The sequence below is a fragment of the Phasianus colchicus genome, chromosome 13 (assembly GCF_987193195.1).
Source record: "Phasianus colchicus chromosome 13, bPhaCol1.hap1.1, whole genome shotgun sequence".
Classification (NCBI taxonomy): domain Eukaryota; kingdom Metazoa; phylum Chordata; class Aves; order Galliformes; family Phasianidae; genus Phasianus; species Phasianus colchicus.
In genome coordinates, this window is record NC_143448.1 from 5226061 (window position 1) to 5241823 (window position 15763).

Genomic DNA, 15763 nt, shown 5'->3' on the forward strand with positions numbered 1-15763 from the left:
ATGCTTAAGGTTTGCCTTTTGGCTTGTCTTGTTCCTTGACTATGCTGACATATCTAATGAACTAGACAGAATTTTGTTTCAGCTGGGAACATTACCTACGTCTTGCAGTGGTGATTGATACGTGTTTCTTCCCTGGAGTAGGTTTGTGTGGTGTGGTATATCACTGTCTCTTTTATTGTTGTGTTATGTGTTTAGTGCTATGTTTTGAGATTTTTGTTAACAATCTTGATTTGCAAGAGCGTGAGTCTATCATCAGCATCTTATCAGTAACGAATTTTAAAACCACATATAGCAGAGTAGTACATCTTTTGCTTTCTGAATTTAAAGAATTAAGAGCGTGAAAGCTTTAAAAAATATTCTTTAGCCCTAGAATTTCCAAAAACCTATTTATAATTTGATTCAGCAGTTGGCTATTATATATATATATACATATCATAAAGTGTAAATTAGTCTTGTCTGAGCTAATAATAAAATAATTGTTTATTTGTTTATTCATTTTTAATTGAGTTTGCACATTACTTTGAGTAAATAAATAACAAATATTGATTCTGTTTACTCTTGAAGGTAAATCTTAACAAAGAAATTGAACCATTATCAATTTAAATATAAATTTAATTTGCAGAAGAGAATGTTTGTTGATTCTATTTGAAATGTAGGGGTAGTTGTCCATCTCTAAAATACTTTTTATTCACTTTTATAGTAGGATAGGGTGATCCCTCTTCATTCTTTTTCCCTTCTAAAGCGAAGTTTCACGCCTTCGACAGGAAATAGATTTTATTGAAATGGAGCAGGGAACTCCATGAAATGATCCTTGTGGGAATGGAAAATATCACAAAAAGAATTCTGAAGTTTGGAGATGCAAAAGACATAAGCAAGCAGGAGGCTGGTTTTATCATATAGAATAGAAAAGTAGATAATGTACTCTATTAAGAGTTTAATAAAACAGAGGACAGAATATTCTTTTTTTTTTTTTCCCCTTGGAGATAATTTAGTGAAGGAAACTAACTAGTCTTTTAGGCTGCGATTTCACCTATAAATACTGCAATGTCTGTACTAAATATTTACCAAATCTACTGTAGATAGATTGAGTTGAAAAATTCAATTTTTTTTGTTTATGGAATAAGGTACAACAACAGCAGAAAGCTCTTTTTCCAGAAAAGCATTCATATTTTATTGTCACTATCATAGTAATGTTACTACAGAGGTTGTTTTATTTGTTCTCACTGTGTGAAGTTTTGGTTCTGTGTTGACTGTGTTGAGCAAGGCAGGAAGTCCATCACCAGACTAGTTCTCCATTCCAGCCTAGCAAGACTACCACCAAGAAACAAAATTTATGGAAGGATTGTTATACACCAAATCTTTTCGGTTCTGTGCATTTTTAAACCTGGTCAAATTATATCTTCAACACCTTTCCTATCACAGGCCTTACAAAACTAATATCAGAGAGCTTTTTCAGTTGAGGCAGGAACTGAACTTAACATTAAGCTTTAAACTTCACAAAACCCAGTTATCAAGGATGTAAATATCATTGAAAACTGCCCCAATGTGCTTTAGCCTTACACTTTATTGATATTTGTACTGTGCCATCTTACAGGAGCAGTGATAGTACATTAAGTGTATTGAACTGTGTAGTATGTTTTCAGGTGAACTCACTGTCACAAATGTTGCTAGAAACGATACTCATAGTGATTAATTCCATATTAGGACATAAATAGATACACTACACGTGATCATGCCATCTCATGCCTCACATCATTTATAAAATCAAAAAATACATGGATTAGAATTTACTAAGGCTATGTCCGTGTTATCAAGTAGTGGGAGAGAATCTCTAGAGCAACATGTTTGTTGCTAATGGTCTGATATTCACTATATATAGATTTTGGGATGATTTTTACAATTCATAATACTCCCAGCTGATCCTATTGACTGAATGTCTTTTTGCAGTAGAATGCTGCAGGGCTACTTCTGGAGCACGTCTGGTTTTGACCATTTCAAAAAGAATCCAGTTAACACATTCCAAGACTACTTTGCAAACAAAAGAACTATAATTGGGGACAGCTGAAAAGTTGTACTTCATAACAAGCAATACATACATCCAAGCCCGAACACTTTCATTAAGCATGGCCTGAGTGAACTGAAGTGGTGGAACTTCTCTTACAAGCTTTGCTATCAAAGATTTTAGCCAACATAACATAGATGATGTTTAATCTAAACTAAGTATTATTGCTATTCAGTTGCTTTTAGTTCTTCACATCAGCCAGCTTGAATGGTATGGACGGTGGTGTGAAAAATGAAAAGAAAGAAAAATACCCCGTACTACTTTAAAATGTTGTTTAAATTAATTTTCTGAAAAACCTAAAAGTCCATAGGTATAAACTTGGTTTTATGAATGGGAAAAAATGTAAAGAAACTAAGTGACTTCTGTTCTTCCACTACTGCTAAATAATGGTAAAGAGGGAGGGATAATGTGACAGAAAGGGCCTCTCAAACTATTGTTTTTATTGAGAACATTGCAGATCATTAATAGAGAGATCTGGTTTATGCTTAACTGGTAAAATAGAGCCTTTTTGACTTCTTTATATGTTTTTTAGTTGATTTTAAGCCCTATTGAAGGTAAAAATCTTTTTCTTTTTTTGCTTAGCCTACTATTTACAGTGGTTAGTGATCCCCCAGAAGATAAACAGGATCTTGAATGTGAAGATATTGGTTTTGCTTATGTCAGCTTGAGAGAGATATTTGAGAAAGGAAGGGATGTCATTGAGCAAGATATTTTTGGTAAGTTTTAGAGGCTACTTTATTGTTACCTTACTGAAACCAGTAGTTACTTGAATTTCTTCTTTGCACAAGAAATTCAAGCAGTATTGTCTAAGTAGTTGTTTGACATTGTCTGAATAAGAAATTTCTTAATATCAACTAGAGATCTCCCCGTTAGTTTACAAAATTTTCAAAACTGTGTCATTTTGTTATTACTTAGAATGTAAATTGAAGGAAAAAAGAAAAGGAAATAAAAAATGGCATACTCAGCTCAGAATAATCAGTTGATAAAACCTAAGAACTTCAAGGACATGCCTGCTGACTATGACTCTATTTTGTACAGTATGTTTCATCCAAAAAGACTGTAAATATATGTTACTTTGTTATTAAAACTTGTGTTAACAAATACTGTATTGCTAATTTCTGTATTGTGCTTAAAGTAATTCTATAATCCACGGATTACCTTAAGTTTGCATTCTCTGTGTAAAACATGTCTCTGGTCAAAATGAAGTACCAGTGGCTTTGGTTTAGGTCTAGCAGTTTAAAGTAAGATTTCTTCTGTAACAGACTGTGACTGAACTTTCACTGTGACTTATTAAAGCAAGATGAGGTGAGTAGGTGTGGAACCTTCTGTTTCCTGTGTCTTATGATAACATTTTTATGAAGCAGAGAAGGTTAATTGGTCTTTTTATAGTGAGGTGTCTGGCTTAGCCCTTTCTGATCTCCAAGGTAGCAGAAACAGGACTATCCATTGTTTTTGTCATCACCTGCTCCACTCCATTCTTTCTCCATTATGTAAAGCTAAGTAAAGAATAAGCTGGGAGTGTATCTGTTAACAGTTAATCTCCTATAAAGGTAAGTGAGCAGCATGATTACCAGAAGTAGTGTGCCTGTGCTTGCAAATCACTCTTAACAACAACAGGAATTGTTAGTCCGGTCAAAAGCTGCACTAATACTTCTACACTCGTATGTCTGATTACCATACCTTGAGTGATGGGCTGAATAGTGAGGGAAAGAAATAGTTTCTTATCCATTCCTATTATCATGCATGATTTGCATCTATGCCATTACTAAAATACCAAAAGTATTTATCAAAGTTCAAGGAACACAATAAGAATTCTACGAAGAATTAAATTTTCATATCCTGGAAAAATAATACACAGATTTGATGCAGTTCTTTCTGTGACTGAACCTCTTAATTCTTTTTCCACCGGTCATTTTTCTCCAAGTAGTTATACAGGCATTGTATCTCTTCCAAAAAGGTATTTCATAGTCTCTCACTGGAAATTTGTTTTTGTTGTGCATTTTATGGCCGTTTTGTCATCATTCCTATTTGATAAGATTTAATAGTGACATACGTGTTATTTTATTGTGTTGAAAATCATCTTTCACAAAACTCTTAAAACTCTCAATTATCATCTGAGGTAATTATTAGAATAAGAAGAACACTAGTATTAGTTGTCTTAGGTAATCAGTATTATGTAGTGCCAGCTGCTTCACTGTTGAGAGGAACATTTCTTCCTACAGTCATAAGGTATTCAAACTATTTTGTTTAACTTTATGTATATCATATCTGTGAAAGCAATAATACTGTGTATAAATACGTTTATTCTTGTTCTTATCTCCCCATTCCTGCAGATACTAATTTTATTTCTTAGTAAAATACTACTGAAGCTTATGAAGTTTAGCTAATGGACTGGATTTAAAAAAAAAAAAAATCAAACTAAATAATATTGGCTTCTTTTTCACCATACAAAGTTTGGATTATTCCAAGAGGGAGATTTCTAGTGTCTCTTGATAATTAAAACACACACCCTTGACTATTAGTATCTTTTTCATATGGATTTACGGTAATGTTGCCAATGGCAATGGGACACTGCTGTTCTAGTCCTTCTTAAAAGTTAGATGCTCTAAACTTCCTTTATACTTTTTGAGGACTGGATGAAAATGAGCATATACAAAGGCATATGATAGTATGTCTTGGGGGTAACTTGACAATATTAAAACTGAGGGAAATGAATTAATACTATTTTCTATTTTCAATCACAGTTACTCTACTATTTTTATAAGTAAAAAGAATGGTCTCCACTGAAATTTCCTCTTCAGGTTGGCATTTCACTGAGTGGTTTGTTCAGGGATATACAAAATTTGTTTGCATCTCTAAAAATAGTATCTAGTCTGTCGTCTAATAGCTGTGTCAGCAAAGTAAATGATGGAACGTTTATTCTTTGTTTTTCTTTCCCTGAAATTAACTCTGGCTGTCCCAGCAGTCTGGGCATTGTAGCACACAGTATCACTGCACATTCCCAGAGTATTTATCCCAATCTATTTAGTAAATACATAACCTTGCTGTTTTTTTGCTGTACACATAGCTTTGAGGAGATGTGCTGTCAAGATTATTTGGTTTAAGTCAAATTCCTCCTAGAGTCATGTTAGACAGCCTCATTACTTTTTATGCAGGAATGGGAAGTAACCTCATTCTTGACTGTTAGCATGTTTTTAATCAAAGCAGCAGTGAATGTGGCCCTCAGGGCTTATGTAGATACTGTAGAAGAGTGCAATTGTAAATCACGTTAGTTAATTTCTGTAAAATAAAAATTTTAAATACTACTTTAAAATACACATGCACAAAGATGAAGGTAGTTAAATGGTTTAGTCAGTCTTGGGTAAATACCATCTTTGTCTATACTTTGCTATTTTACAGCACAAAGAAGCCTACACTGCACCAGATAGACAGAAGCAATTTACCATTTAAGTACTGATAGCTCTCCAAGCTGATTTGGCCTGGTCATATATGCACTGTATAATATATATACTCACTGTACAAAATACATCCATCTGTTTGTCTTTTACTCAGTGGTATTTGCATATGTGCGTATGTCTCTAATAGCTTGGATTCTGATATCTGAATATCTGTATTTGTGAATTATGAAAAATAAGCAATTTGCATAGGCAGTTTTCATACAGAAAGTTCTCTTTACTTGAAAATTAATTCCAATGCAAATGTTTTTGTTTGAAGCACTTTGTAGTTCTTAGAGTGCCCAGGTTCCAGTAGGCTGAGTACTAGCTACTACTTTTAATGAGGAAGTTGGCTGAGAGCTTTCTTTATAAACCTTGTAGGGCTGAGTGCCAGATCTGGAAGCTATTTTTTGTTCTTTCAGCATATACTAGGTGCCATTTAATCTATCCAAATCCTAAGCAAAATTATCAGAACAAAACCAAAGCCTTAAATTAAATTACTAATGCTGTTTTCTGATGTTTCCTTTCTAGTTTTTGATTCGCAAGATGATAGTGCAATAATTGGTAAGCTTAGAGTAACAGTGGAAGCCCTCCATGCACTGCGTTCAGTCTACGAGGAATGCAAAGATGACTAGGAGGCATGAAAGGGAAGTTTGCCTACAGAAGTTTCTTCTGTAAATACATACTTGTTAGTGCTTCAAAGATGAGATCTTCATAATTCTTAGAGTATATTTAATGTATAATTTATATAAAAAGGACTCTTAATTTATAATAATAAAGTTTTGTCAACTTTTCGGTCTGTTTGTTTTTATATTTCCCCCCTAAGGCTGAGTATCTCCCCACAGTGGACAGCGCCTTGTGAATAATTAATACCGACATGATTGAATGATGTGCTTTATTTGCATTTTCAACATTTTTTCCTACATAAAACAGTAATAAAAATGCAAGTCAAATTTTTAATTTTTAATAAAAAAAAAAACCATAAGCCTTAGAAAACTGATTAAAAATACTTTTATGTTATCCCTAATCACCCCGCTAAATGGAATGCCTGTGATTAGCCTCATTAAGAATTTTATACTGTGAAGATTTTATTAAAAGCAATATATGAAAATTACTTGGATTAATGTGTTAATCTGCCTCTTTAAAATGCTAATATCCATTTTATGCACATTAAATCTCAGTATGTGTTTTCTTTGATGCATACAGTTCCTATCAATTAAATATAAAAAATGAAGCTAGTTGGAAGACTTATTAAATTACGGCAACCTTTTTTTCACTAACTTTTGCCCTTCCGCTAACATTATAATCAGCTGTTTATGATTATCATGATTTGAAGTAGGGGGAGGGCAGGCACAATAATTTTTCTATACAGTAAAAGATTTACTTTCAGCCAACATCTGTCAAAGCACAAAAAGAAGCCATAAAGTATCAGATTTTGCTTCACCTAGTTTGAGCTGTAGGGACAAGCAACTGTGATTTCATTTGTTTTCTATCACTTTTAGAACTTCTATCAGACACGGAATGAATTGTTGTATCTGAATAACCAGTGTCTATCTTGGAAAGTTAATTTTCTAGCTTTTAACCAATCTCATTGAAGGATTTAATTGATATTTTTAATGGAGCTGTGAACCAGCGCTGCAAAAGGATTGTCTCTTGAGAACGAGGATATAATACATTTCATTTTTTAATTTACTTTTTTATTTGTCATTTTCTTCAAAGGATTTTATGTGCTGTGGATTTCCACTGTTTGCAAACAGGCTATGTTTCTTCATAAGCATATGTAAAGTATTCAGAGAGATAAGTAATTTATTAAAATCTACCTAATTTGCCGTGATATATTAAATCTCTGCTTCAGTGATCACAGACCATTTCATTTAGAGAATTAGGCATTCCCTCTTTGTGTGATTAAAGCTCTGGAAAATGAGTTCTTTGCTCCTATTTGTGAACATTCAAAGCCTGCTAATGGCAAGAAGATGGAATAGATTATGAGACAATTCATTACAGTTCAACAGGAGGGGAAAAAAAAAGCAGCTATAATGCAGAAATGCAAGTATGAATATCTGCATATAGTTTGAACCATCTGTGCTCTAATGGCTTCAGTAATGGCTCTTCATCTTCAGTAGGCTTTGAAATGACATCCATACAATATTAATTTGTTGATGTACATTATGAGGCCATTGGAATGAATATACTCTGACCACAGAAATCTCTAAATTCCACCGTGAACTGATGGTTGACTCCATTTTAGGACCTGCTATCTTCAGGAGTAGTACTTCTCATCCAGACTTTGCCAATCCTTGCAGTATTTCATTCCTCTGGAGCTTTCAGGAGACCACAGACAGCTGCATTCCTAAACCCCTCCATTCTTTGGTTAATGGCCATATGTTTGTTGTCATTTGGGCTGGCTGTTAGTTCATCATTTTGGCCACTATTTCTAGCTTTTTTTGGCTCTGTACATCTATATTGTCAATAAGACTGTTACTATACATCACAATAATTCGAAACAGCTAGATTCAACACCGAGATTAACTGAGTGGCTTTTTAGAAATTTCGTTGTGGTATTCTGCCAGGAGGTTCTTATTATTCTTCTCATACTTTGCAAACCAAACTAAATATCCTGCACATAAACAAAGAAGCAAATTGTCTTGAGTTTTTTTTGTGTGTGCCTGTTTACTGACTTGCAGGAGAGTATGTAACTTGTGCTTGTTTTCTTCTGAAACAAACCATGTGGTAAAATTGGAAAATCAGTGATGTTCATCTCACTTAAATGTTTACAGTAACACCCTTAGCACTTAATCTTCACCATCTGAAGCTGAAAACTTAGAAATCAAGCATTCGTATATGCATTAAACACAGACCTCTTTGGTAAGTTACTGCAAAGTACTCCAGTTGACATTTGGTGACATTGTGTTAACTGTTCTCAGTGACTCCAACATTAACAAGTATAATTTGCCTCAGATTCCTAAGCATGTTTCTTTGTAAAGCTCACTATTATCTGGGTTTTTAGGTTTTTTTTGTTTGTTTAAATTAATTTCTATTCATGTTTTTTTACTAAGCAAGATATAATATTCAGTGAGCATCTATCCAACAGATGGATTGTATTGTCTTATGCAACATAAGCACGTGAGCTTATGAGAAAGTTTTGTTCTTGTATTAAGTAGTCTGTATTTCCAACGTGCTCTTACACCTTAAGAACGAATTCTGTGCTGTACAGGGAAAGCTGATGTAATCAAGTACTGCTTTGCTCACATTTTAGCTATAAATGGCTTTCAGAAAAAATATATCTGTATATATGTCTAATGCAAAATATATATATATATTTTTAAGTGTGCAGTATGGTAACACATTTCTTTTTGTATTTTAAGAAACCTGATTGATGCTGCGTACTGCCATATTTTAAAATGCTATTTAATTAAAATACTTTTGTACCACATATTTATTTATTTATTTATTTTGAAGTGTCAGTTGGAGGAAAGATGCCAACAGTGCTCCTTTATAAACTGATGTGGGCAGGGTTAGATAATCTCTATTTTGTCGTTTTGTATCATTTGCCTTTACTTGTTACATCTTTTAGCTTTGCTGGCATCTTCCCATTCCTCTGTTCTCATGATGTCCAGGGTATATAGGTTGTAAACTTAACTCAAAATTTCTCTTTTTAATGTTCTTTTAACCTGTTACAACCTATAACCTAGGGGTGAACATTATAAAAGCAAGTACGTTGTGAAACAAGGTAACATCTGTGCATCAATTTTACTGTACAGTAAGTCTCAGTTTATCAAATTATATGCTTATAAGAGTAGATATAACCTAACAACAACAAAATGACAATAATAACTTGCTTATGATAGAACCTCTACAACTGAAGATCAATATTTATGTTAATAATATTGTTTTAAAATGTTCTTTATTGTTTCAAGGCATAATAATACAGTATTGTAACCCAGGAGGTCACAGAATATCAAGACTAAGTATGAGCTGCTGAATTTCATTTTCTTGTTTTCTATCAGAACTGAGAAATAATTTAAGACTTAACAATAATGCAATAAGCTTCATGTTGCATCTTTTGAAACCAGAGAAATAAATTGCATATGGGTAAGATTTAATGTAGGTGATGGTAATGAATCATTCATCAGGTTTTCCCAATGTATTTTCCAACATGATCCATTTTTTAATAAGAGTTTCTTAATATTACTGTGTGTGATGCAGTTTTTGTTAATTGAACTGAGTACAGGTCCTTTAGCTAATATTAAATTGGATGTCTGTATATGCAGGTATGAAACTAAGTACAGAATATAAATCCAAATTGATGTTTCTGCTTGTGACAAAAATTGCTTTAAAATAGTATGCTGTGTTAGTTTTTTTCCACTATTTTTGGCAAATTTTTAAATTCTCTTTGCATCTTCTCAGTTGGGATGGGGTAACTTTGCGTAATGTGATTTAATCAAAGTAATTATACAAGCGAAGTATTTGAATTTTTTTATTTTTAGGGTTGTTTTTTTCTTATTGTAATGTAATCTTGACACAGAACAAAATTGTGAAAGTCACATATAAAGTAAAGACCTGGGTCTTAATTTTTGAGCACCAAACTCATAGTAAATCTTGAATCCGTAGGCTTTACGGATATTAAAACTTCCTTATTTCTAAAGATGTTGCTCAGTTAGTCAGCAGCTGACAGAAACTAGCTGGTTTTGCTGACAATTTGGTTTGCTCAGATATTTTTCTTTGAGATTTGTAGTTGTAACATATTTTCCGGTTTTACTGTGGTTTATTCCTGGTTTTGTTGTGTTAGATTATTTGAAGAGTAATATAAATGAGATAAAATGAACAAGACCATATTTGCATTGAAATTATGCTCTTCTTGCCATTTTTTCGTTAATGCTTAACAAATGGAATTTAGATTTACAGAGAAACTTTCTTCCACAAGCTGTAAGAAACAAGGATCTAAGCCTGGAAACTCTGCCCATACCCATTCCCTGTATCAAATTATGTATTATTTTTGTAATCCAACATCAATAATTGCAACAGTGCAAGACAGGTCTTGCATGGAATCTAACTATGAGTTATTTAATGGTTTTTTTGGATTTGGAAAAATAATCTCTTTTCTGTTTAGACAAACCAGCATTCTCATTGAATGCCAAATGATTTCTGCATTAAAGCTGCAAGAACTGTGTTTTCCATGAAAAACTATTGGAAAAATGTTTACTGTGCTTCTACTACAAAAGAAAAAGAAAAAAAGTAAAAAAAATGGGAAAAAACAACAGCAACAAATGAACAAGCATTAACAAACAAAAAAAAACCATACCCAAAATACTGCAAATGTGAAGTTTGTCTAGTTCTGAAGAACTATCATGCAACCAGTGAGTATTCTGACTACTTACATGTAAGCTTACGTTGCTACAATAATGAATGGCCTTTGACTTTAATGATAATGAATAACTGAAAATGTATTACTATGTATAGGGTAATTTTCCCAGAGAGATGAAAGGATACTCCACTTATTATCTTGCTTCAAAAATGAATAGTGATTGCAGCAGTTTTTTGTTAAGTTCTTCCTCAGGATGTGTTATCAGCAGACCGTAGAATACCAAAACTAGACCCATTTGGAAACTTCCCAATAAATTGATAACGTCAGTGGTATAATTTGTATAATTTATAAATGAAGTGTACAATAATAGAAATATTTATAAAGCAGAATCAGTCATGTATATATTAGCTTATATTATTATAATCTGAGCAAGAACATGCGATTGTTGTTTTTTTTGGGTTTTTTTTGGTTTTTTTTTGCAGCCAATTTATATTTAAGTCAAAAAAAGTTAAGGTAGTGATGTATTTACAGTTATCTGCATCAAGTCTTTAGTGACCATGCTTTTCATATAAGCTGGTAAGAGTAATGAGAGATTACATTTGCATCCACAGGATCTGACAAATAGGACAGAATCCTGCAGCATAACCTCTGTATAGCTATTGATGGATCCCACATGTTGTGGAAAGCAGTGATTGTTTAAGCTAATTCTGCACATCAGTGCCCGTCATCTGGGAGAGAACAGAGAGGGCTGGCAAGCCTTCATAAATTCCCTTGATTCAGCTCAAACTGGGGCTGACACCTCACTGAGGAGTGGCCATCGCTTAACAGAGGTACCTTGAGCATTGCCAGCAAGGTTGCTGCCTTCTCTCACAGGTTGAGGTTGGAACACACCAGTAAGTGGCCTGGCTGCTGCTGAGGGAAGCGGAGAGAGAACCTCAAAGACCTTGGAACTGAGTATACCTAGAGTAAGTGATGTGGCTGGTAGCTGTTCAGCGCCTGAGGAAACGGGATCACTGTGTGTGCAAGGAAACTGGGGGATGAGCCTGAAGCAGAGAAAATCACACTGCAATCATGCTGGGTAATGGAGAAAGACTAAAAAATAACATAAACAAATGAAAAGGCAAATTGAAAAGCAAACATTGTAAAAAAAAAAAAAAAAAAAAAAAAAAGTTTTATTGATGAAGTGAGCTTTAATACTGAGTTCTGTACGTGAGTCCATTTTTGTTTGTCCATTCATCTGTTTAAAGTGTTTACATTAGGAATGTGTTTCCCAAAACCTCTGCTTACTTATGGGGCATATTTAACCAGGGTTATAGCAGAAGCAAGTGTGTCATGGATGTGTGCTTTCTCTTCCCTCATTTCAGAATAACTTAGCACAATCTGGCAAGCTGTCCCTCCAGGATGACGTGTTCTCAGCCAGAGGAATTGCACTTCCTCATTTCCTAATGAAAAAGGAATGGAAATGAGTGGTTTGGTTTCACCTGGCATTCAGTCCCATCAGACAGTAAAATAGCAAGATGTTTCTCAGCCATGGGTTTAAAAAAAAAAAAAAAAGCCCCAAACAGTAAGTTGTAAAAGGGCACAAATTATAGGATCATGAAGTAGTAATGTCTGGTGGTAAAATGTCTGCTTGGTGGTTGTTTTCTTTTGTTGTTGTTGTTTCTGTGTTTTTAATGATTAGTTTTCTTTCTAAAGTAGTACAGTTGGTACCAGTTACACATATGCTTTTTGAGTATTAACATGAAATGTAAGTTCATGTCAGGAAGTGCTGGAGGGTGGATGTTTTTCACATCTTGTAATCCTTGTTTATGTTATGCTCTGTCTATTAGGAAAAATACAGCAAAGGCTCACTAACCGAAACAGAAGTTTTATGTTTTAAGGTGGGGTTGTGTTCAGAGAAGTAATTGCTAGCTGCATTGCTGAAAAAAAGCAGATCTGTAGAGTGTTATTGAAGGGTCTCAGGGCGCTTCAGAAGAAAGGTCTGCAATCAGTTTCTTACTTTGTTATTGTAGCTTGTCATCCAGAGTACTTTACCCTCATGTTTGAAGCTTAAATGGAGCATGAAGTTCTGTATGAGTTGTTTTCCAGTGTTTGACATCCTTTACTTGAAATCATGATTTTGCCCCAAATTTGCTAAATTTCACTCCAGGCCTAACCACTTCGTTTTGTGAGCCTTCTATCAAGACTAGCTCTGGGTTGTAGGGGTTTTTAGATGTTCCAATTGGCTGGATTTGATGTGAAAATACTTTCACTCTACTCCCTACTTCTTAACTTTCACCAATCTGATAATTTTAAGTGTACGTTAAAGGGAAATCAATTAATTGCATATTAAATTCCATAACTGTTATACTCTTCTAATCCACAAGTCATAGTTATGCAATGAAAAAATACTGTGTTGACTGCTTATACCCTCTGATGTCATGCCTATGTAGTTAGCATTTGCTGTCCAGGAGAATTAAGAACAAAACTTATTTTTCAGGTGATCCAAAACATGACACGTAACACAGAACATCAGTTTATCCTTAAATAAAAATTTATTTTTAAACACAGTTAATTTTGCACGTTAACAGCATTAATGAATATTTTGCTGGTTTTAATGGCTTTTATGTTACTGTCTGCTCTATTTTTTAGGTTATTAAATTACTTCTTTTATAAACTGCTTCACCAAGAAAGCATTGCTTATCACATTGCAAGTGTGGAAAAATACTCTGAGATTGGTTTCTCACAATCCCTGTGACAGTAAGCTACATGAATTTGTAGTTTCTTATTTTATATTATTTTTTTCTGCTATATAAGCCAGATATTTCCTCAGCATACTGCCTAGAGAACAGAGCAGGGGTTAAAAAACAAAACTTTGTTTTACAAAATTGATACAGGCCATGCAACAAACTTAGGTAAATATTGAAAGTACCCACTTCATGTCCTTATATAGCAGAACACGTGAAGTGTGACTTGTGGGTTAAAGTTGCCCCCTACTGTCTGATATGATATTTGCATACTGAATAGGAATTTCCCAATAAAATTTGAGAATATTTTTTCTGCTGCATCTTTATAGAACATACCTTAATTCTAAATTTTACAATTTCTTATGGAGTTATGGTGCATACAAGAGGAGATGATGTTAAGGGGAGAAAATGAATTCAAAGATTTTTGAGTAACTTAGATCTTCTATATATCAGTGTGTATGTCCTTGCAGCATCTGGACTGGTGTAAATACTGAAATGCACTGCAGTCTTTCTCCATTTGAAGACCAGTGAAAACCAGCAGGCAGCACAAAGCTGATTAGTACTAAGTGTGCAGTTCAGTTCTCTTTAGGGACATACCTGAGTATGAAGCAGTTCTGATGTTCATGTGATTGCACAAAAAATTGGAGGCATTAGAATTGAAATTACCTTATTCTTTTTTCCTACTTGTTTACTGCAATATAAATTTCATGAGATTTCACACAATAGGAGTTTATATATAATTTTGAGGGAATCTGTGTCGGTTTTGGGTGTTACAAACCTTTTGAAGGGTTTTAGTTTCTAGTTAGTTCTTTTAGAGAAAGAACTCCCCCTTTCTGACCTCTGATTGTTTTTATTCGGTAACCACAGTGTATTCTTCTATGATTTTCTGACTTCTGATAATTTTTGTATGTTCAAATCCTAGTGGACATAAAAGCTTTTATATTTATTTCTTTGTTTTTAAAACATACCTTTTCAGAAAACTGTAAACTGACATTTTGTTTATCCTTTAAATGGCAATAGAAAGTTCAGTTTAATAATCTGGATGCTTCTAAGAATTTGTCAACAATATAAGTGAGCTAACAGTTCAAAACCGTTACATGCATAAATGCTTTAAAGAATGAAGAGAAATGAATCACAAATGCCAAACCACTGGGAATTTTGTAGACAGCATTGTTCTAGTCACAATATATGCTTTTATTTATACTGCAAAAATTGTACTTGAAAACATCAGCAGTGGTAACAAAACAAATGCCAATGTTTGTTTTCAAATTATGTCTGTCAGAATTTGCATGTTAGGATCTTAAATTATTCAGTAATAAACGCCAAACACTCTAGCACATGACAACTGATACCACATTGTTATTATTAAGATTTAAATACCATTTTTGTTGAATTTAGTATTCTCAAATCCAGTCTTTGATTTACAGCTTCTGTGAGGAATCTTTAGCACATTTTAGAAATGGTAGCACAGAATGTTATTTTGAAAGGAAAAAAAGTAAGAGAAAATGCATAGCTGCAGTTGATGAGAGCTGAGAACATATTAATAGCATAGTGCAACATGACTGTACAAGGACAGAAATTGCAGGGACAGTGGTGTATTAGTGAAAGTAACATATTATCTTTCTTCAAGTCCTAGTAACCCTTGCTGCTCTGCTCTGTGCTTCTTAATTTCAGTGTAAGACCTGTTTCTAATTCTGAAGATTCATTGGTACTGTTGAGGAGATGGCAACTTCTTCTTCAGTCTTGCTGTCAAGGCTAAACATTTTGCATGCCTGTATGGGACAACTGAACAAGTTCAAGGAAGACAAATCGTAAAGTATTTACTAAACACTTTAAAGCCACTTCTGGCTCAAAAATGTCTTGAGCTGAAAATACGTAGAAGGTGCTAAATAAAATGTTGAGGGGATGTGCCATGTATTCTTGCTCTTTTGTGATTTTTTTAGGTGTACTTAGACACTGCAGAATTCAGGATAATCAGAGAGATGGACATGAAGCTTTTCCTGTAAGCCCCATCATCAGGCTTTCTACTTTGTTGCCCAGAGGAACTCTTCAGCAGTATACCACATTCAGCATGCTTTTAAATTGGAAAATGAAATGACATTATGACAGCTGAAGCACAGTACAGGTCATGAGTTCTAATTACTGAGGTTTGTTTTTCTTGACTTCCTTGAATGCCAGGCACCATGAACTGTACACAATTTTAAGTTTGGGGTAACAGTGGAATTTAACTATTCTG

The 15763-nt window shown here is 33.9% G+C and overlaps 1 protein-coding gene across 1 annotated transcript in view; it reads left to right on the forward strand.

Annotated features, from left to right (window-relative positions):
* Positions 1-8800, forward strand: part of RPGRIP1L (RPGRIP1 like) — a 61576-nt gene extending 52776 nt beyond the window's left edge. The window contains exons 24-25 of the mRNA XM_031615150.2: positions 2645-2778; positions 6028-8800. Of these exons, the coding sequence (XP_031471010.2) occupies positions 2645-2778; positions 6028-6131 (238 nt within the window). The 3' untranslated portion in view covers positions 6132-8800. The remainder of the gene's footprint in view (positions 1-2644; positions 2779-6027) is intronic.
* The last annotated feature ends 6963 nt before the right edge of the window (positions 8801-15763 follow it).